At 44.0% G+C, this 23,958-nt stretch overlaps 1 protein-coding gene across 1 annotated transcript in view; it reads right to left on the reverse strand.

Moving 5' to 3' along the window:
* LOC121538624 (beta-1,4-galactosyltransferase 5) overlaps nt 1-23,958 on the reverse strand; it is a 100,196-nt gene that overhangs the window by 15,539 nt on the left and 60,699 nt on the right. The window contains exons 2-5 of the mRNA XM_041846807.2: nt 23,168-23,287; nt 21,969-22,082; nt 6,891-7,018; nt 5,483-5,599 (exon numbers count right to left, since the gene is read on the reverse strand). Coding sequence (XP_041702741.1) covers nt 5,483-5,599; nt 6,891-7,018; nt 21,969-22,082; nt 23,168-23,287 — 479 coding nt within the window. The remainder of the gene's footprint in view (nt 1-5,482; nt 5,600-6,890; nt 7,019-21,968; nt 22,083-23,167; nt 23,288-23,958) is intronic.

The raw sequence follows: 23,958 nt of genomic DNA on the forward strand, positions 1-23,958 counted from the left end.
TCCGATAGTTATGTCACAAAAACGTTAAATAGCAAATGTGCCCTTCTCTGGTCTTGGCACATGCTCTCTAGCAAACAGCTCGCAGATACAGTGAGGGTAAGCTGTTCTACATCATGACATTATTATGGATAATCTTTATTTTTTTTTGTCAAATGGCAGTCAAGCATCGATCATCATGTCACCAGAATAAGACCCTCAATATTTACTGGAAAGGAGCATCAAGCTCATCACCGTGCACTTTCACCACCCTGAGAAGTTCATCATAAGTAATTTAATATGTAGCCTAATAAATGGTTTTCCGAGTCGTAGTGGAAGGACAACACACCATATCATCACGTGACTCCAAGTTTACTTCGATATGATGCTTATTATAGCAATATTTGTGCATAAAGACGTTTCCACCACCATTTCTCAAATAATACATTTTATCGACACAAAAAGATCCCACCATGTCGAACAAACAAATGATCTGTCGGCATTTATAAAATTGTACCGACACTTCCTGTTTCCATCACAGATGTCGTGCTTTTTTTATGGGCCTCCCAAACTGTGGATAGAAATGTGGTTAGTGTTCAACACTGGACCAGTGTATACAGTGAGGGAAAAAAGTATTTGATCCCCTGCTGATTTTGTACGTTTGCCCACTGACAAGGAAATGATCAGTCTATAATTTTAATGGTAGGTTTATTTGAACAGTGAGAGACAGAATAACAACAAAAAAATCCAGAAAAACACATGTCAAAAATGTTATAAATTGATTTGCATTTTAATGAGGGAAATAAGTATTTGACCCCCTCTCAATCAGAAAGATTTCTGGCTCCCAGGTGTCTTTTATACAGGTAACGAGCTGAGATTAGGAGCACACTCTTAAAGGGAGTGCTCTTAATCTCAGTTTGTTACCTGTATAAAAGACACCTGTCCACAGAAGCAATCAATCAATCAGATTCCAAACTCTCCACCATGGCCAAGACCAAAGAGCTCTCCAAGGATGTCAGGGACAAGATTATAGACCTATACAAGGCTGGAATGGGCTACAAGACCATCGCCAAGCAGCTTGGTGAGAAGGTGACAACAGTTGGTGCGATTATTCTCAAATGGAAGAAACACAAAATAACTGTCAATCTCCCTCGGCCTGGGGCTCCATGCAAGATCTCACCTCATGGAGTTGCAATGATCATGAGAACGATGAGGAATCAGCCCAGAACTACACGGGAGGATATTGTCAATGATCTCAAGGCAGCTGGGACCATAGTCACTAAGAAAACTATTGGTAACACACTACGCCGTGAAGGACTGAAATCCTGCAGCACCCGCAAGGTCCCCCTGCTCAAGAAAGCACATATACAGGCCCGTCTGAAGTTTGCCAATGAACATCTGAATTATTCAGAGGAGAACTGGGTGAAAGTGTTGTGGTCAGATGAGACCAAAATCGAGCTCTTTGGCATCAACTCAACTCGCCGTGTTTGGAGGAGGAGGAATGCTGCCTATGACCCCAAGAACACCATCCCCACCGTAAAACATGGAGGTGGAAACATTATGATTTGGGGGTGTTTTTCTGCTAAAGGGACAGGCCAACTTCACCGCATCAAAGGGACAATGGACGGGGCCATGTACCGTCAAATCTTGGGTGAGAACCTCCTTCCCTCAGCCAGGGCATTGAAAATGGGTCGTGGATGGGTATTCCAGCATGACAATGACCCAAAACACACGGCCAAGGCAACAAAGGAGTGGCTCAAGAAGAAGCACATTAAGGTCCTGGAGTGGCCTAGCCAGTCTCCAGACCTTAATCCCATAGAAAATCTGTGGAGGGAGCTGAAGGTTTGAGTCGCCAAACATCAGCCTCGAAACCTTAATAACTTGGAGAAGATCTGCAAAGAGGAGTGGGAAAAAATCCCTCCTGAGATGTGTGCAAACCTGGTGGCCAACTACAAGAACCGTCTGACCTCTGTGATTGCCAACAAGGGTTTTGCCACCAAGTACTAAGTCATGTTTTGCAGAGGGGTCAAATACTTATTTCCCTCATTAGAATGCAAATCAATTTATAACATTTTTGACATGCGTTTTTCTGGATTTTTGTATTATTATTCTGTCTCTCACTGTTCAAATAAACCTACCATTAAAATTATAGATTGATCATGTCTTTGTCAGTGGGCAAACGTACAAAATCAGCAGGGGATCAAATACTTTTTTTTCCCTCACTGTATGTAAGCATTTCACTGTTAGTCTGACAAAAACATTTTGATTTGAAATGACATTTTATGGCAAAATTACCAGAATTTTGCAAACCTACTTGCAAGTCACATTATGCTGGTTTGCAAAGTGACATGTAATTCATATTGGAATCCAGCCAGAGTTAGGATATCCAACAGCTGGAATTGAGAATGACTGCCAAGGTTAGGTACATTGTGAGGAGAATACGTAACCCAGGGTTCCCCAACTGGCGCCTCTCGGGCCTGATTTGATATACAGTGGGGAGAACAAGTATTTGATACACTGCCGATTTTGCAGGTTTTCCTACTTACAAAGCATGTAGAGGTCTGTCATTTACTTCAACTGTGAGAGACGGAATCTAAAACAAAAATCCAGAAAATCACATTGTATGATTTTTAAGTAATTCATTTGCATTTTATTGCATGACATAAGTATTTGATCACCTACCAACCAGTAAGAATTCCGGCTCTCACAGACCTGTTAGTTTTTCTTTAAGAAGCCCTCCTGTTCTCCACTCATTACCTGTAATAACTGCACCCGTTTGAACTCGTTACCTGTATAAAAGACACCTGTCCACACACTCAATCAAACAGACTCCAACCTCTCCACAATGGCCAAGACCAGAGAGCTGTGTAAGGACATCAGGGATACAATTGTAGACCTGCACAAGGCTGGGATGGGCTACAGGACAATAGGCAAGAAGCTTGGTGAGAAGGCAACAACTGTTGGCGCAATTATTAGAAAATGGAAGAAGTTCAAGATGACGGTCAATCACCCTCGGTCTGGGGCTCCATGCAAGATCTCACCTCGTGGGGGATCAATGATCATGAGGAAGGTGAGGGATCAGCCCAGAACTACACGGCAGGACCTGGTCAATGACCTGAAGAGAGCTGGGACCACAGTCTCAAAGAAAACCATTAGTAACACACTATGCCGTCATGGATTAAAATCCTGCAGCGCACGCAAGGTCCCCCTGCTCAAGCCAGCGCATGTCCAGGCCATCTGAAGTTTGCCAATGACCATCTGGATGATCCAGAGGAGGAATGGGAGAAGGTCATGTGGTCTGATGAGACAAAAATAGAGCTTTTTGGTCTAAACTCCACTCGCCGTGTTTGGAGGAAGAAGAAGGATGAGTACAACCCCAAGAACACCATCCCAACCGTGAAGCATGGAGGTGGAAACATCATTCTTTGGGGATGCTTTTCTGCAAAGGGGACAGGACGACTGCACCGTATTGAGGGGAGGATGGATGGGGCCATGTATCGCGAGATCTTGGCCAACAACCTCCTTCCCTCAGTAAGAGCATTAATAATAATAATATGCCATTTAGCAGACGCTTTTATCCAAAGCGACTTACAGTCATGCGTGCATACATTATTATTTTTTTGTGTATGGGTGGTCCCGGGGATCGAACCCACTACCTTGGCGTTACAAGCGCCGTGCTCTACCAGCTGAGCTACAGAGGACCACATTGAAGGACCACATTGAAGATGGGATGTGGCTGGGTCTTCCAGCATGACAACGACCCGAAACACACAGCAAGGGCAACTAAGGAGTGGCTCCGTAAGAAGCATCTCAAGGTCCTGGAGTGGCCTAGCCAGTCTCCAGACCTGAACCCAATAGAAAATCTTTGGAGGGAGCTGAAAGTCCGTATTGCCCAGCGACAGCCCCGAAACCTGAAGGATCTGGAAAAGGTCTGTATGGAGGAGTGGGCCAAAATCCCTGCTGCAGTGTGTGCAAACCTGGTCAAGACCTACAGGAAACGTATGATCTCTGTAATTGCAAACAAAGGTTTCTGTACCAAATATTAAGTTCTGCTTTTCTGATGTATCAAATACTTATGTCATGCAATAAAATGCAAATTAATTACTTAAAAATCATACAATGTGATTTTCTGGATTTTTGTTTTAAATTCTGTCTCTCACAGTTGAAGTGTACCTATGATACAAATTACAGACCTCTACATGCTTTGTAAGTAGGAAAAGCTGCAAAATAGGCAGTGTATCAAATACTTGTTCTCCCCACTGTATATATGTATTTTTTTTATTGTTGGACATAAACGACTGTAAAAACTAGTCAAAATCGCTAAGCAGTTTGCTTCGAAACAGTGTGCCGATGCTTGTATCACTTTATCAGAAGCACGTGATCAATGATGTCCAAAGCTTCGTTTTGTCTAACAATACCTGATTGGTTTGGTATTGGTTTCGGTAGAAGACAAAAGGCTACCCTGCACACGCACTACGACGTGTGCAATGTCATCTATAATAATTTGGCTGATCAAAGCCTCACGTTATGAACCTATTTTTGACACAAAAGCTGGAAATGCTCAATGCTTCAGGAAGCCTTGTTTCCCCATCACTAGTAAAAACACCAGCAAATCAGCTCCAAGTGATTGTAATTTTGTAAATCTGTTCCAAAGTATTCCCACGCATAATAGAGAGATACTGTATATGTGATCATATACTAATGTAAGCAAGATATGAAATCATTATGTTTTAGTGAAATATTACATCTATTTTTGGCTTCTTGTGGTAAATTTGCAGCCTACAAATGATTTGTAATTATGCTCTGGTCCCTGACCATCTGCTCAAGAAAAAAATCTACCAATGGCTGAATCCAGTTGATGATCCCTGACGTAAGCCATTTAAACTGGAACAACCATTTCAGTAACTGGGGCAAAAAAAAATCGAATTAGCTGATGGGATTAGTTTAGAAAAATATATGTTATTTATCTGTGAGTAGCATAAGATTAATCAGTCAATGTACATGCAAAAACACATATATGAAAAACAATCCTAAAAAATCTACCTGCAGTAGAGAATGCTGGGAAATATGATAATGCTGGGCAGGGTTTTGATGGGAATGTTTTACTCTACACAGAGTAAAACTGACACAATCAAACTCTCACATTCAACACTGGTTATTAACACAAAGACCGGGTTTCTTTTACATCTATGAGTGTTAATTTAACATTCATAGATTTAACTTAACACCTGAATCAACACTAGAAATGTTACACTGAAAAATCAACACTAGGTAACACTGGCCAATTTGCTGCGTACTGTCAATTTCTAGTAGAATAGAGATGAGGCGTAGAAGACCAACAGAGTTGCACATCAACAGGAGATAACTGGGGCGATGGCAGAGTGAAGTCAGTAAGAGTTTAGTAAGCATTGATAGGGCTAACATACTGTGACAGTATGTTGATATGAGCCATGAGTCTTGTTCCTCAGTCTCCAGTGCGCGCACATGTGTGTGCGTGTGTGTTTACCTGCTCTACAACATAGAAGGCAAATTGAAGCCTCTGTTTCTGTAGTGCAGGTACCAGGTGTCTGAGCAGGATGGGCAGGTGCTCGTAGCGGTTCCGGAATGGGACCAGTATCGCCACCTAGGGACAAGGAGGGGTTCAACATTATTTCACATATCAGATAAAGCTTGACTGGCTACCCAAACTCATTGCTCCGGCCAAACGGCATGCAGACAAACTTTTCTTCTCCGCAATGAGTCTGGATTTGAGTCCCTCCCTGACGATTTTCTAGAACACAAACACATTCTAACCGTTCTGATTAGTTCCAGAAATGATGGGTTGGGCCAGAGCCAGAACACACGAGGGTAAAGCAGCGTTTAAAAAATTAGTCATTGGCTTTGATACTCTGATTGGTTAGAGACAATCCAATCGCTTGTGACTTTGTTTTGTCAACACCCCTCATTTTGACGTCACCACAAACAATTTCAAGAACGGCAGTCTCAGACTGAAGTATGATGCGAACATAGGGCAGCAAAATAATTCAGTTTGAGTCGTCAGGGAAAGATAAAGCCCTACCACAAGAAAGAAAGAAAGAAAGAAAGAAAGAAAGAAAGAAAGAAAGAAAGAAAGAAAGAAAGAAAGAAAGAAAGAAAGAAAGAAAGAAAGAAAGAAAGAAAGAAAGAAAGAAAGAAAGAAAGAAAGAAAGAAAGAAAGAAAGAAAGAAAGAAAGAAAGAAAGAAAGAAAGAAAGAAAGGATTTCAACAGGGCTTTCGGTTTCACACAATGAGATATGGCATGTATTGATCATAGCAGGGGATACAGGCGTATCGAAGGTCACCCTGGAGAGGGCCAACTAAATGCGTTCCCTGGGTTTGTTTTTTAGAAGAGTTCATCTTAGTAGCAGCAGCAGCTTTACTGAAGTTTCCTTTGAGGCTCAGTAGGGAATGGTGATGTAAACACCCTTTAAAAGACCAAATACTGGCTTGTAGTGTGATTTCTTCTGCCAATCAGCTGTCTGATTCTAGACACACACTTCCTTGAGAGTCTGGATCACACACATCTGGTAGGAATTAGGTTTCAATGTTTGGCTGTTCAAATACCTGAGACGTTATGGGACTCGTAATTGTGTGTTCGTGTTTGTGTGTCTCAATTTTCTAGACAGAAAGTTATACATGGGATGAATGTAGACCTGGCTGCACACTCTTGAAGTGCAATATAGCTTTCCAGTTCCATTTGAATGACTAATAACTGCATTATCCAGTTTAGTGCACTCTGTTAAGACAGAACTAGGCTGTTGCAATGACCTAGAGACTACTGTACAGTACAGTGTCTCCACCAGAGTCCAATAAAGGCTACATGCAGGTGGAGGTACAGCATGACAGTACTGTTATGTTGTGTGTTCTGAGCTGGGTTGCTCCGAACACTAACTCACCTTCCAGCGTGGGACACAGTCCCTGGGCTTCCAGAAGCCTCCCAGGGCCATGCTAGGCTCAGCATTCAAGAGAATCCTCTCCACGTCCTCCAGAGCTATCTCACTCATATTCACCTCCAGCCTCCCCTCTGAGAGAGAGACAGAATGAGAGACCGAAAGAGAGAGAGAGAAGGGGGAGGGGTAGAGAGAGAGAAGGGGTGGAGAGAGAGAGAGAGAGACAGAGAGAGAGAGAAGGGGAAGGGGTAGAGAGAGAAGGGGTAGAGAGAGAGAGAGACAGAGAGAGAGAGAAGGGGGAGGGGTAGAGAGAGAATGGGGAGGGGTAGAGAGAGCGAGAGCGAGAGCGAGAGCGAGAGCGAGAGAGAGAGAGAGAGAGAGAGAGAGAGAGAGAGAGAGAGAGAGAGAGAGAGAGAGAGAGAGAGAGGACAGCAACACAATTAGACCCAACCAAATCATGAGAAAACAAAAATATAATTACTTGACACATTGGAAATAATTTACAAAAAAACAGAGCAAACTACACTGCTCAAAAAAATAAAGGGAACACTTAAACAACACATCCTAGATCTGAATGAATGAAATAATCTTACTAAATACTTTTTTCTTTACATAGTTGAATGTGCTGACAACAAAATCACACAAAAATGATCAATGGAAATCAAATGTATCAACCCATGGAGGTCTGGATTTGGAGTCACCCTCAAAATTAAAGTGGAAAACCACACTACAGGCTGATCCAACTTTGATGTATGTCCTTAAAACAAGTCAAAATGAGGCTCAGTAGTGTGTGTGGCCTTCACGTGCCTGTATGACCTCCCTACAACGCCCGGGCATGCTCCTGATGAGGTGGCGGATGGTCTCCTGAGGGATCTCCTCCCAGACCTGGACTAAAGCATCCGCCAACTCCTGGACAGTCTGTGGTGCAACGTGGCGTTGGTGGATGGAGCGAGACATGATGTCCCAGATGTGCTCAATTGGATTCAGGTCTGGGGAACGGGCGGGCCAGTCCATAGCATCAATGCCTTCCTCTTGCAGGAACTGCTGACACACTCCAGCCACATGAGGTCTAGCATTGTCTTGCATTAGGAGGAACCCAGGGCCAACCGCACCAGCATATGGTCTCACAAGGGGTCTGAGGATCTCATCTCGGTACCTAATGGCAGTCAGGCTACCTCTGGCGAGCACATGGAGGGCTGTGCGGCCCCCCAAAGAAATGCCACCCCACACCATGGCTGACCCACCGCCAAACCGGTCATGCTGGAGGATGTTGCAGGCAGCAGAACGTTCTCCACGGCGTCTCCAGACTCTGTCAAGTCTGTCACATGTGCTCAGTGTGAACCTGCTTTCATCTGTGAAGAGCACAGGGCGCCAGTGGCGAATTTGCCAATCTTGGTGTTCTCTGGCAAATGCCAAACGTCCTGCACGGTGTTGGGCTGTAAGCACAACCCCCCCCCCCCCCCGTGGACGTCGGGCCCTCATACCACCCTCATGGAGTCTGTTTCTGACCGTTTGAGCAGACACATGCACATTTGTGGCCTGCTGGAGGTCATTTTGCAGGGCTCTAGCAGTGCTCCTCCTGCTCCTCCTTGCACAAAGGCGGAGGTAGCGGTCCTGCTGCTGGGTTGTTGCCCTCCTACGGCCTCCTCCACGTCTCCTGATGTACTGGCCTGTCTCCTGGTAGCCCCTCCATGCTCTGGACACTACACTGACAGACACAGCAAACCTTCTTGCCACAGCTCGCATTGATGTGCCATCCTGGATGAGCTGCACTACCTGAGCCACTTGTGTGGGTTGTAGACTCCGTCTCATGCTACCACTAGAGTGAAAGCACCGCCAGCATTCAAAAGTGACCAAAACATCAGCCAGGAAGCATAGGAACTGAGAAGTGGTCTGTGGTCACCACCTGCAGAACCACTTCTTTATTGGGGGTGTCTTGTTAATTGCATATAATTTCCACCTGTTGTCTATTCCATTTGCACAACAGCATGTGACATTTATTGTCAATCAGTGTTGCTTCCTAAGTGGACAGTTTGATTTCACAGAAGTGTGATTGACTTGGAGTTACATTGTGTTGTTTAAGTGTTCCCTTAATTTTTTTGAGCAGTGTATATTGCTATTTGGCGCTAAACAGAGAGTACACAGTGGCAGAATACCTGACCACTGTGACTGACCCAGAATTAACGACATCTTTGACTATGTACAGACTCAGTGAGCATTGCTATAGAGCAGTCCTTCTCAAATAGTGGGGCGTGCCCCCCTGGGGGGGCTCGGAGCGATGCCAGGGGGGGCGCGTGTGACCCCGGGAAACATGCTTTTTTTTGCCGCAGGGAGTAGGTTTTTTTTTGCACCGAACTTGAGCACACAGCACAGAGCAGGAGATATGAAGTGCAGATAACAAACCCTTAAGAGACACCATGGAAACATATCTAACAGGGATGAAAAGAAAGGCGGAGAGAGATGGAGATAATGAGACAAACGTAAGTCTCCCGAAAGCTAAGACGAGGAAATATGACGAAGCGTATGTAGCGCTTGGCTTCACTGTGACTACGGTGGGAGACGAGGAAAGACTGGTATGTTTACTGTGTCTAAAAATGTTGGCAGCGGACAGCATGAAGCCAAATAAATTAAGGCGTCACTTAAAGACATTACACCCCAATCACGCTGATAAGCCGCTTGAGTTTTTTCAGCGAAAACGTGCCGAATATTGCCAACAATCGTCCCGCTTTGTGAATGCTACTTCAGTAAACCAGCGAGCACTGTTAGCATCATATAAGGTGGCGTACCAAATTGCTCAGTGCAAAAAATAACACTCCATAGCAGAGGAGCTGATACTGCCTGCAGCATTAGACATGGTCTCTGTCATGCTGGATGACGCAAGTGCTGCAAAAATAAAAACTATCCCTCTGTCCAATGACACTGTCGCCAGACGTATAAATGACATTGCTAACGATCTTAAAGAACAGCTGGTAGATAAACTCAAAGACAAACGTTTTGCCTTACAGTTCGATGAAGCAGCTGACAGCAACAAAGACTGTTTGTTTATCGCTTATGTACATTTTGACATGACAAACTCCCTGTGTGAGGATCTACTTTTTTGTTAATATGTCAGAGACAGAGCCACAGCTGAAGAGCTATTCAAAATGCTGGACTGCTTCCTGACTGAGAATGGCTAAAGTGGGAGAACTGCATTGGTGTTTGCAGTGATGGTGCACAGACCATGGCAGGGATGAGAAAAGGACTTTGGGCACTCATCAAGAAGGCCTCACCTAATGCTGAGTGGCACCTTTCCTCTGAATTAAGTGAGGTTATGACTGACATTGTAGGTGTAGTCAATTTTATAAAGACCAGACCACTAAAAACAAGAGTATTCTCTGCTATCTGTGAGGAGATGGGAGCTGAACATCAAGCTGTGCTCTTTCACAGTGAAGCAAGGTGGCTGTCACGAGGAAAAGTATTGTCCCGAGTTTTTGAGCTCAGAGAGCAGATAAGAATGTTTTCGGAGCAAGAGCACAAGTATGACCTTGCAGAAAAATTTAGTGATGAGAACTGGCCTACCTGAGTGACATATTTGGAAAGCAAAATGAACTAAATCAACAGCTTCAAGGGAAAGATAAACACCTCCCTCAGGTCAAAGACAAGATCAGCTCTTTCACTCGAAAGCTTGCAATGTGGGGCAGGCGACTTGATGAAGGAAATACTGATTGATTCGAGAACCTGCATGAATTTGTTGACACTACTGACTATGATGCTACCTCAGTGATTCCATATATTAAGGAGCATATTTCATCACTGATGGGATTCTTTAAAAAGTACTTCCCTGAAAACAGTTCCCAATATGACTGGGTGAGAGATCCTTTCAATGCACCAGCTCCAATTGGTTTCAGCTCTGCAGAGGAGGACCAGTTTATTGATATGACGTCTGACTCCACATTGAGACTGAGGTTCACATCACAGACAGTGAATTCTGGCTGAGTGTAGAGAGGCAGTATCCACTCTTAGGGCAGAGGGCCATGGGCATTCTTCTTCCTTTTGAAACATCTTATCTTTGTGAGACTGGCTTCTCTGCTGTTGCTGCACTGAAGACCAAGTACAGGTCCCAGCTAAACATTGAGCAGGAGCTGAGAGTTGCAGTATCATGCTTCAAACCCCGTTTCGAAAAGTTGTGCACTGCAAAACGTGCTCATTGTAGCCATTAATCCTGACTTCCTCATTAAGTATTTTCTGTTACAGACTAAAAAACAATGTTAATAAAGTTATTCTTTGTTGTAAGTTGATCTATATTTCTTTCTTTATTCTTTTTTTTGTTTTCTTTAATGTTAATAAGGATACAATGTTATGCAGAGGTGTACTTATAACCATTTTATAGACAAATGATACTATTTACAGTCGCGGCGGAAAGTTGGGGGGCGCGAAATGTTTACTTCTTCCTAGGGGGGGGGGGCGTAACATAAAATAATTGAGAAGCACTGCTATAGAGAAAGGCCGACGTAGCCGTAGGCAGACCTGGCTCTCAAGAGAAGACAGGCTATGTGCACACTGCCCGCTAAAATGAGGTGGAAACTGAGCTGCACTTCCTAATGTATGACCATATTAGAGACACATACTTCCCTGAGATTACACAGACCCACAAAGAATTCGAAAACAAATCCAATTTGGATAAATTCCCATATCCATTGGGTGAAATCCCACAGTGTGCCATCACACCAGCAAGATTTGTGACCTGTTGCCACAAGAAAAGGGCAACCAGTGAAGAACCAACACCATTGTAAATACAACCTATATTTATTTATTTTCCTTTTTGTACTTTAACTATTTGCACATCATTATAACACTGTATATAGACATAATATGACATTTTAAATATCTTTATTATTTTGAGTATAATGCTTACTGTACATTTTTTATTGTTTATTTCACTTTTGTTTATTATCTATTTCACTTGCTTTGGTAATGTAAACATATATTTCCCATGCCAATAAAGCCCTTAATTTGAAATTGAATTGAATTGAGAGAGAGGAGAGAGAGAGAAAGAAGGGGGAGGGGGAGGGGTAGAGAGAGAGAGAGAGAGAGAGAGAGAGAGAGAGAGAGAGAGAGAGAGAGAGAGAGAGAGAGAGAGAGAGAGAGAGAGAGAGAGAGAGAGAGAGAGAGAGAGTTATAAAGAACCTGTAACACTTAAGCAGTACATTACATACATTTCGGAGAAATGTGTTATTTTCCAACATCACTGCATATGTGTATGCATCATCAATCAACTCTGAAAGCACAGGCCAGCCGTCAAGCATACAGTGAGCTCCAAAAGTACTGGGACATTTTTTGTTTGTTTTGGCTCTGTACTCCAGCGCAATGAATGATGATTGTCACGCCTGCTCCCGCTCCCCCTCCCTGGTGCTCAAGGGCGCCAGGCTCCCCATCATTACGCACACCTGTCACCATCGTTACGCGCATCAGCGATTCATTGGACTCATCTGTACTTCATCACTGCTTAATTACCTCCCCTATACAGTTTGAATGGTAGGTTTATTTGAGCAGTGAGAGACAGAATAACAACAAAAAAATCCAGAAAAACGCATGTCAAAAATGTTATAAATTGATTTGCAATTTAATGAGGGATATAAGTATGTGACCCCTCTGCAAAACATGACTTAGTACTTGGTGGCAAAACCCTTGTTGGCAATCACAGAGGTCAGACGTTTCTTGTAGTTGGCCACCAGGTTTGCACACATCTCAGGAGGGATTTTGTTCCACTCCTCTTTGCAGATCTTCTCCAAGTCATTAAGGTTTCGAGGCTGACGTTTGGCAACTCGAACCTTCAGCTCCCTCCACAGATTTTCTATGGGATTAAGGTCTGGAGACTGGCTAGGCCACTCCAGGACCTTAATGTGCTTTTTTCTTGAGCCACTCCTTTGTTGCCTTGGCAGTGTGTTTTGGGTCATTGTCATGCTGGAATACCCATCCACGAACCATTTTCAATGCCCTTGCTGAGGGAAGGAGGTTCTCACCCAAGATTTGACGGTACATTGCCCCATCCATCGTCCCTTTGATGCGGTGAAGTTGTCCTGTCCCCTTAGCAGAAAAACACCCCCAAAGCATAGTGTTTCCGCCTCCATGTTTGACGGTGGGGATGGTTTACTTGGGGTCATAGACAGCATTCCTCCTCCTCCAAACACGGCGAGTTGAGTTGATGCCAAAGAGCTCGATTTTGGTCTCATCTGACCACAACACTTTCACCCAGTTCTCCTCTGAATCATTCAGATGTTCATTGGCAAACTTCAGACGGCCCTGTATATGTGCGTTCTTGAGCAGGGGGACCTTGTGGGTGCTGCAGGATTTCAGTCCTTCACGGCGTAGTGTGTTACCAATTGTTTTCTTGGTGACTATGGTCCCAGCTGCCTTAAGATCATTGACAAGATCCTCCCGTGTAGTTCTGGACTGATTCCTCACCGTTCTCATGATCATTGCAACTCCACGAGGTGAGATATTGCATGGAGCTCCAGACCGAGGGAGATTGACAGTTCTTTTGTGTTTCTTCCATTTGCGAATAATCGCACCAACTGTTGTCACCTTCTCACCAAGCTGCTTGGCGATGGTCTTGTAGCCCATTCCAGCCTTGTATAGGTCTAAAATTTTGTCCCTGACATCCTTGGATAGCTCTTTGGTCTTGGCTATGGTGGAGAGTTTGGAATCTGATTGATTGCTTCTGTGGCCAGGTGTCTTTTATACAGGTAACAAGCTGAGATTAGGAGCATTCCCTTTAAGAGTGTGCTCCTAATCTCAGCTCGTTACCTGTATAAAAGACACCTGGGAGCCAGAAATCTTTCTGATTGAGAGGGGGTCAAATTCTTATTTCCCTCATTAAAATGCAAATCAATTTATAAAATTTTTGACATGTGTTTTTCTGGATTTTTTTGTTGTTATTCTGTCTCTCACTGTTCAAATAAACCTACCATTAAAATTATAGACTAATCATTTCTTTGTCAGTGGGCAAACGTACAAAATCAGCAGGGGATCAAATACTTGTTTCCCTCACTGTATCTGTCTGTTCCTCAGTTTGATCCCGGTGTCTGCATTAATGTTTTTTCGTTTCCGTTGTCCAGACACTGTCAAAGCTTTGTTCCTATCTGTTTGTTCATTAAATGTTCACTCCCTGTACTTGCTTCTCGTCTCCCAGCGTCTGTCCGTACAGAATGACGCCTCGGCCAGCCCATCAGGCTTGACAGGTACCCGCGCCTCGTCCGGCTCCCATGCCTTGGCTAGCCCGTCAGGCTCGCCTAGGGAGGGAGGGGGGTTCAGGCTGTAAGGACAGACACTTGGAGACGAGAAGCAAGTACAGGGAGGGGGAGCGGGTGCAGGCGTGACAATGATACAATGATTATGAGGTTAAAGCGCAGACTGTCAACTTTAATTTGAGGGTATTTTCGTCCATATCGGGTGAACCGTACTTTATGTACATAGTCTCCCCATCCATTTAGGGGACCAAAAGTGTTGGGCCAAATTCACTTATGTGTCCCATATTCCTAGCACACAATGATTACATCAAGCTTGTGACTCTACAAACCTGTTTGTCTGCATTTGCTCCTCACCAGCTGCAACTTGCAGCCATCGCCTGCATTGTGGGAGGCTCTATTGTCAACCAATCATTTAGGTGTTTTTGTTTGAGCCACACGAACGTGAAACAAGAACCAACTTTGCTCATTCATGTACAGTCCTGGCCATTTATATGTGAACCCTTGCTATTTTCTTAAATACAGTTGAAGTCGGAAGTTTACATACACTTAGGTTGGAGTCATTAAAACTAGTTTTTCAACCACTCCACAAATTTCTTGTTAACAAACTATCATTTTGGCAAGTCGGTTAGGACATCTACTTTGTGCATGACACAAGTAATTTTTCCAACAATTGTTTACAGACAGATTATTTCACTTCTAATTTACTGTATCACAATTCCAGTGGGTCAGAAGTTTACATACACTAAGTGCCTTTAAACAGCTTGAAAAATTCCAGAAAATGATGTCATGGCTTTAGAAGCTTCTGATAGGCTAATTGACATAATTTGAGTCAATTGGAGGTGGTCCTGTGGATGTATTTCCAGGCCTACCTTCAAACTCAGTGACTCTTTGCTGGACATCATGGGAAAAACAAAAGAAATCAGCCAAGACTTCAGAAAAACAATTGTAGACCTCCAGACGTCTGGTTCATCCTTGGGAGCAATTTCCAAACGCCTGAAGGTACCACGTTCATCTGTACAAACAATAGTTTGCAGGTATAAACACCATGGGACCACGCAGCCGTCATACCGCTCAGGAAGGAGACGCGTTCTGTCTCCTAGAGATGAACGTACTTTGGTGAGAAAAGTGCAAATCAATCCCAGAACAACAGCAAAGGACCTTGTGAAGATGCTGGAGGAAACAGGTACAAAAGTTTCTATATCCACAGTAAAACTAGTCCTATGTCGACATAACCTGAAAGGCCGCTCATGGGGACAAAGTTCGTACTTTTTGGAGAAATGTCCTCTGGTCTGATGAAACAAAAATAGAACTGTATGGCCATAATGACCATCGTTATGTTTGGAGGAAAAAGGGGGTGGCTTGCAAGCCGAAGAACACCATCCCAACCGTGAAGCACGGGGGTGGCAGCATCATGCTGTGGGGGTGCTTTGCTGCAGGACTGTTGTACTTCACAAAATAGATGGCATCATGAGGAAGGAAAATTATGTGGATATATTGAAGCAACATCTCAGACATCAGTCAGGAAGCTTGGTTGCAATTGGGTCTTCCAAATGGAGAATGACCCCAAGCATTCTTCCAAAGTTGTGCCAAAATGGCTTAAGGACAACAAAGTCAAGGTATTGCAGCAGCCATCACAAAGCCCTGACCTCAATCCTATAGAAAATGTTTGGGCAGAACTGAAAAAGCGTGTGCGAGCAAGGAGGCCTAAAAACCTGACTCAGTTACACCAGCTCTGTCAGGAAGAATAGGCAAAAATTCACCCAACTTATTGTGGGAAGCTTGTGGAAGGCTACACGAAACGTTTAAACAATTTAAAGGAAATGCTACCAAATACTAATTGAGTGTATGCAAACTTCTGACCCACTGGGAATGTGATGAAAGAAATAAAAGCTTAAATAAATAATTCTCTCTACAATTATTCTGACATTTCACATTCTTAAAATAAAGTGGTGATCCTAACTGACCTAAAACAGGGAATTTTTACTAGGATTAAATGTCAGGAATTGTGAAAAACTGAATTGAAATGTTTTTGGCTAAGGTGTATGTAAACTTCCGACTTCAACTGTAATTCCCTATTTCTTCTAAAATATGTTGAACTTTTAAAAAACTTCTGGTCTCCACACCTTGTTATTAGATTTTCAATTTTGCATAACCAATTTTATTTTTGTAAATTTATGTTTACAATTTTAATTTAGAAAATACAAAATTATGGGCACACTGGAGCTAGTACTTGGTTGCACAGCCTTTGGCCAAGACAACTGCAGACAAATGCTTCTTGTAGCCATCAATGCACTTGCTGCACCTTTCTACTCCCACTTTGGCCCACTCTTCAGCAGTAAACTGCTCTAATTTCTCAATGTTTGAGGGGTGTCCACCAACTGCTGTTATCAGCTCTCACCACACTGTAGGCTATGGATGTAATTCAGATCTGGACTCTTCACTGTCCAATCCAGAAGAGTCCAGTGTTTCTTCTTGAACCATTCCAGGGTGCATTTGATGTGGGTTTGGGGTTGTTGTACTGCTGGGAGACCCACAACCTTCAACAGAGATGCAGTTTTAGTACACTGGTTTGAACGTTACACTCCAAAACACCTTGATCTGTTGATTTTATGATGTCTTGCACACATTAAAGGTCCCCAGTACCAGAGGCAGCAAAGCAACCCCATAGTATTATCAAACCTCCCTCATGTTTGATTGTAGGGAGGGTGTTCTTTTCTTTGAATGCTTCACTTCATGCTGTTAAATTGAAGGTAGAAATTAGGTACATTTCTACCTTTTATACAATGGCAATTGTAGCATGTCAATTACATTTACATTTTAGTCATTTAGCAGACACTCTTATCCAGAGCGACTTACAGTTAGTGAATACATATTATTTTTATTTTTTTATACTGGCCCCCCGTGGGAATCGAACCCACAACCCTGGCATTGCAAACGCCATGCTCTATCAACTGAGCTACATCCCTGCCGGCCATTCCCTCCCCTACCCTGGATGACGCTGGGCCAATTGTGCGCCGCCCATGAGTCTCCCGGTCGCGGCCGGCTGCGACAGAGCCTGGATTCGAACCAGGATCTCTAGTGGCACAGTTAGCACTGCGATGCAGTGCCTTAGACCACTGCGCCACTCAGGAAGCTCAATCTTGGTGGGGCAAAAAAAACTAAAGTGGGATGCATGCCAGCAAAGCCACTACACAACACAACACTAAACAATACATTAATGGCACTATAACTGTGACAAACGGTGCCCACAAACTGTTTGGGCCTACATAAAGCTGACCCAACAGCAGAGTCCCAACAGCAGTCCCAACACCTTACCACTGCTACACCTGGCTATCAGCGGTGCCTTGCCTTGCAGCGAAACAGTTAATTCAGCCTCATTTACATAGCTGATATGGCTGACTTGCTTAAACAAATGTGGTTTCTACTAACAATTGAGATGTACAAACTATGGCATACAGGGACAATAATCCGTAATTTCGATTAAGACATTAATGAGCAAGCCAGGACGGACGTAGTCAATTTAACTATTTGTTCAGCACTTTTGAAATGTACAGCGACATAATTCAGAACATGGGCCGTTCTTACAGTGTTCTCCCTGTACACCAAGTCAGAACCGTAGGATAAATAAAGGGGACATAAGCAGACAATGAAAGCTCTTACAATATTCGATGATTACATTTCTCAAAAACAGGTTATAGGCTACATGTGCACCACCGAGTCAGAACAGTAGGCGAAATTGAGAGGTGAAAATAGACCAAATTATTAGGGTGAGTCACATGGGCTACTAACAGCTTACTACACAACATACACTTAGTATTACTTTCTTAGCTAAAGTATACATATCTCCCTTGCATATTACATCATTTATGCAGCAGCATATAAGACATTTTTGTCCTTCGTGGGCAAATTTTGTCATCAAAGAAAGAGAACGAGGCCGGATGTACAAATCTGAGTTGGATGACCGTTCAAAACGTATTTTCCCAGTCGGAGCTCATTTACTGCCGACTTCCCAGTTGCAATGCTTGCAGTTAGCCACTGTCATCGATTCCTTCCAAACCACTCATTGTTGAATTTGCGATTTCCAATTTGTTGTGTAATGTTTATGTCCAATGGCCGATGAGCACCGATACATTTTATCTATAATTTCTCTTCATCTTTTCTCTTCATATGACAAGGATTAAAAAGGATTTGCCAGTAGATTGTCGACTTGATTCATGATGATGACGGCTAGCTAAGATTTTGAAAGTCAGTTGTTGACATGATCAGTCCAATCAAAGCTACTGTACATATAACGTGATTTGACGTCATTTTATCTGTGGCCAATGACCTTGAGCCTTCTTGGAAGGGCCCTTCTAATGGAACTATATTGCAGGACCCAAAGGGCTTGAATTTTCGATGTCTACCCTTACTAAGGACTTAGACTTGGCAGTGACGTAGTGTCCTCATGAGTGACAGAACACTGAGCCAATCACGGCGCAACGCTCCTATTTTCTGCTGGCTTGCCCCACCACCACAGAAAGCACTGAGCTAGGCTGAAACACCTGCATTTTGGAGCTGCCTTACTCAATAAAACAAAAAAGAGACCATGTTTGTATGCGGCTTTATTAACTCAATGATATATATTTGTTGGACATTGTTTGCAAACTGATATGTGATAAGTATTAATGTCAAAATAACATACAAAACACGCAAGCCCCCCCCCCCAAAAAATAAAATAATAATAATAATAATAATAATAATAATAATAATAATAATAATAATAATGTGGGGCTCAAAACAGGTGGGGCTCTGTTTCCGATTAAATCAATGGTAAATCATGTATTGTGTCATTTTGGAGACACTTTTATTGTAAATAAGAATATAATATGTTGTTAAACACTTCTATATTAATGTGGATCCTACCATGATTACAGATAGTCCTGAATTAATCGTGTATAATGATGAGTGAGAAAGTTAGAGGCATAAATATCATACCCCCAAGACATGCTAACCTCTTACCATTACAATAACAGGGGAGGTTAGCTTTATGGGGGGTTGATATTTATGCCTCTGTAACTTTCTCAACTTTCTCAGATGTGATGAATCATCAGTAATTCTATTACCATTTCCATCACATTCCCCTTGGTAGAGACAATTAGCCTTGGCTTGCAGAACTAGAGACTACAGACCACACAACCTAAATCAATGTTCTCATCTTACATCTGCAGTACATACAAATGTTACAACCATAGCTGGGGTCTCCAATAACATACTCTTTATCTGAATCCTTACCCACACCACTGTAGTGTTTCCTTGGTGTTTGTCTTGTGTGTGTGTGGGTGTGCATGTGTGTATGGCACCTGATCGACTATGTCATAGTGATACGTTCTGACACTAATGACATCCTGCTGACACATGCCATGAGGTGTGCAGAATGCTATACAGATCACTGTATGATACTGGCTAAACTCCAGGTGAGAATGTCCCCTCCAACGCCTGCAGAAGTCCAGTAAGAGGGGTCTGCACTGTCCCGTCTTGAGAAAGCTGCAGTAAGGGACGACTTCTGTCGCTCTCTCGCTAAAAGGCTGAGGGAGATTAAGCCTCTTCTGAGCGCAGAGGACCCAATGGACCAGAAGTGGCCATCTATCAGCTCAGTGCTCTATCAGGCAGTGGCCCACTCCATTGGCTACAGAGGTGGGAAACATCAGGACTGGTTCGATGAGAACTCGGACACCATCACCGTTCTGGACAATATGGACAAAGCGCACAGGGATACTCTCAACAGCCCCACATCTGCTACCCTCCGCCAGCAATGGTGAGCATCACGCAAGGAAGTGCAAACAACATTGCGTGCTCTGCAGAATGAATGGTGGACGAATAAGGCACAGGAAATCCAAATTAATGCAGACAAAAACGACATACACAATTTCTACAACTCAGCTAAAGCTATCTATGGCCCTAGAAGTCGCTCCATCACCCCCCCTGAAAACAGCTGATGGTCTGATTCTCTTGAAGGACCAAAACCAGATCCTGATGAGATGGGCTGACCACTTTGACGCACTACTCAATCAGCACCACTCCATTCTGGAAGAACTGCCTGTCCGTCCACCCATTCAACACCTCAACCATTCGCCAACCTTCCAAGAGGTGCTATCTGCTATCCGTTCCCTCAAGAACAAGACTCCTGGTGCTGACAGCATCCCGTAGAGGTTACTTCTGCACCAGACCGCTCCACCAGTACATCACGGAGGTTTGGGACTGGGAGATCGTTCCCCAACAGTGACAGGATGCAAACATTGTCACCATCTATAAGAACAAGGGTGACAAGTCCATCTGCAGCAACAGCCAGGGGATATCCCTTCTGGCTGTTGCCGGCAAGGTCCTGGCCAAAGTGATGCTACACAGGCTGGTGAACAACTTCACAGAGGAACTGCTGCCAGAGTCACAATGCGGCTTCAGAAAGAACAGGAGTACGGTCATCATGATATTCACGGCACGGCAACTCCAGGAGAAGTGCCGTGAACAACATCAGAACCTTTTCATGGCCTTTGTCGACCTCTCCAAGGCCTTGGACACTGTGAGCAGGGAACTACTATGGGGCATTCTACTCAAATTTGGCTGTCCAGACACATTTGTCAACATCCTTTGCCAATTCCATGACGGGATGATCGCTCGGGTGGCCATAGGAGGGCAGGAGTCAGTGCCTTTTAGAGTAAGCATAAGTGTGAGGCAGGGGTGTGTGCTGGCACCTGTACTCTTTAACATCTTGCTCCTATGTGTCACCCAGCTTCTCCACAAGGAGCTTGAGCTTGAGCAGCGGGGTTTCGACAGAGCAGGTTCTTGAGCTGCAGTATGCGGATGACTGTGCTCTTGTGGCCCACACTCCGGAAGACCTTAAGTCCATCCTTGTAACGGCTGTGAGGGTCTATAGTAGGATGGGACTGTCTATCAACACCACCAAGACAGAGGTGCTTTGCCAATGGAGATCCAGCCCTCCACCCACCATGCCTGTCTTCACCATTGAACACAAATAACTGGCAATAGTCCCGTCTTTCAAATACCTGGGCAGCATCCTCTCGGAGGACTGCAGCATCGACCTCGAAATTCAAAACAGGATCAAGCAAGCATCAGCTGCCTTTGGGAAACTCCGACGCAGGGTGTTCCAAAACAGTGATCTCCACCTCCACACCAAAGTTGCCGTCTATCAAGCCGTCTGCATTACCACACTTCTTTACAGCTGTGAAGCCTGGGTCACCTACAGTCACCACAACAAGCAGCTCGAGCGATTCCACAAAAGAGGCCTGCAGCGCATCCTGGGAATCACCTGGTGTGACCGTGTGCTCCAAACGGAAATATTTGCTAAGACCAACTGCAAGAGTATGGAGGCCATGGTCACCCAACACCAACGCTGCGCTGGCTTGGGCATGTCATTAGAATGTCTCAGGAGCGCTTGCTGGGGAAGATCCTGTATGGCCAGCTACACCTTTGCCGTCGGTCTGCAGGGGGGCAGATGATGCGCTACAAGGACCAGCTGAAAACGTCGCTGAAGAAGTGCAACATCAAACCCACAGACCTGGAGGACACAGCTGCCGACCGCTCCACCTGGCGGCAGCTTTGCCAGAGCGGTGTACAGAGGTGGGAGGAGGAGAGGAGCACAAAGAAACAGCAAAAACAGCTCATGCCTGCCCCCACCAACACAGACTGCACATGACCCATCTGCAATAAAGTTTGTGGATCTCGGATTGGGCTCTGTAGCCACCAAAAAATCCACTGGTAACTCAGAAGGAGAAGTCATCATCGGATACAATGGACTACCATAACGTAACGTGTGTGTGTGTGTCTGCACATGCATCTGTGTGCATGTGTTTGTACTCACTCATGGAGGGCAGTCTCTCTGGGCATATCTGTGAGGGCAGATAGGTGAAGCCCTCCGGGAGATATGTGGTGGGCGGCACATCATTCTCACTCATGTTGAAGTCATAGGCATAATCTGGACAAAGACAGAAGGATACACCATTAATGCACTGACCTAAACACATCTAGGCTACTGCCAGTGTGCTGCTCTGTGTTAATAGTCTGGACACACAGGGTGTGTCCAAATTGGCACATAGATATAGGGCTCAGGTCAAAAGTAGTGCACTTTAAAGGGAATAGGGTGCCTACAAAAAAAATGCTGGGTTAAAAACAACCCAATTTGGGTGAATATTGGACAGAACACAAGTTGGGTTATTTTGACCCAGCCAGTTGGGTCACTCAGTTGGGTTGTTGGGTTGTTGATGCTGGGTTATTGAGCTATGACCCACCGGGTCAGATCAGAAGACTGGAAGCGTGGCTTAGTAGGGACGTGGCTTTCAGATAGTTATTTTTGACCACTCATGGGAGTAACTGTCATTCCGATTAATCTGTTCTGTTGTATTGTTATCTGTATGTTGAGCAGTGACACTTTTGTAGCTTTTATGAGGCTCATACGTGCCTATGCATGTTCCAATGTTGGGAGAGTTACCACATTGTTATAATATTTAAATAATCACTTTATATTAGAACATGTAATATGCTAAGATAGTGAAAGAAAAGTGAAATTTGCAATGTACAAATTTAACAAGATGAGCATGAATGACATTTACTCTCACGGGTGGTCAAACATAACTATATACAAGCCACTCCCCAAATAGGCAACGCCTCCTTAAATCATGACCCCCCTCAGACTACCATTTAATGTTAGAGCCTGTAGACAGTTTTCTTCATGTCCTCTGACTAGGGGAGTCAGCCTATATGTGTAGTGAGTTCCCTTACATTAAGAACTTGTGTTAGCTGTGTTTTGTAAGTTGTGCCCTAACATTAGGAACATGTGTTAGCTGTGTCTTGTAAGTTGTAACCTTACATTAAGAACCTGTGTTAGCTGTGTCTTGCAAGTTGTGCCCTAACGTTAAGAACCTGTGTTAGCTGTGTTTTGTAAGTTGCAACCAAACCTTAAGAACCTGTGTTAGCTGTGTCTTGTAGGTTGTGCCCTAACGTTAAGAACCTGTTTCAGCTGTGTCTTGTAAGTTGTCCCCTAACGTTAAGAACCTGTGTTACCTGTTCCATTGACGTTGTAGCCCCCTCTGACCACCTGCTCTAGAACCTGAGTACCGATGTTCTTCACGTTCTCCTTGAAGTGGATCCCTGTGGCCTGCACCATAAACAGGTACTCATTTACTACGGAGAGAGAGATAGAGAGAAATAGAGAGAGAGCAAGGAAGGAGGAGGGATAGAGGAAGGGGGGAAGTGAGAGAGAAAGAAACGTTAATTACTTCATACTGTCATACTCTGGCAATATTACCTGCAATTTGGTAAGTTTCTGATCCTGCATGGTTCTAATCTCTTGGAGAGAAGTGAAAAGAAGGAAGCCTAGTGAGAATGCATCGTTCTGTTTTAATGGCAAGAAATAAGAGCGCGCAGAGAGTAACTAGGAGAATTAGAGAGAAAGAGAGAGTGTGAGAGTGATTGAGAGCGACACATCATACAGTGTGGGTGAGACAAACAGGCAATACGGAAGTTCTAAACTGTTGGCTGATTTACATGCACACATGCACAAACGTGCTCACAGCTGTATGTGTCTCTGAGGAGGCATTGAGGTAATAAGCCTGTTTCTCCTCTCTTTAACCTTCTGAAAACCTTCACCCCCCACTAAGAGGCAGCACCACATACAGGCACTACAATCACATGACCATACAGGTAGTGTAAGTTGTGGAAAAATAATCAAGCCTGTCTGAATTAATTCCTAATTGAGTTGCTTTCTTTTGCAAATGAAGATTTCTGTAATTTATTATTCATTCTGTCAGCAGAATGAGAGAGAAGAGCGCTGCATTCTTGTTTTACTGGACATT

This window comes from Coregonus clupeaformis, chromosome 24 (assembly GCF_020615455.1).
Source record: "Coregonus clupeaformis isolate EN_2021a chromosome 24, ASM2061545v1, whole genome shotgun sequence".
NCBI lineage: Eukaryota > Metazoa > Chordata > Actinopteri > Salmoniformes > Salmonidae > Coregonus > Coregonus clupeaformis.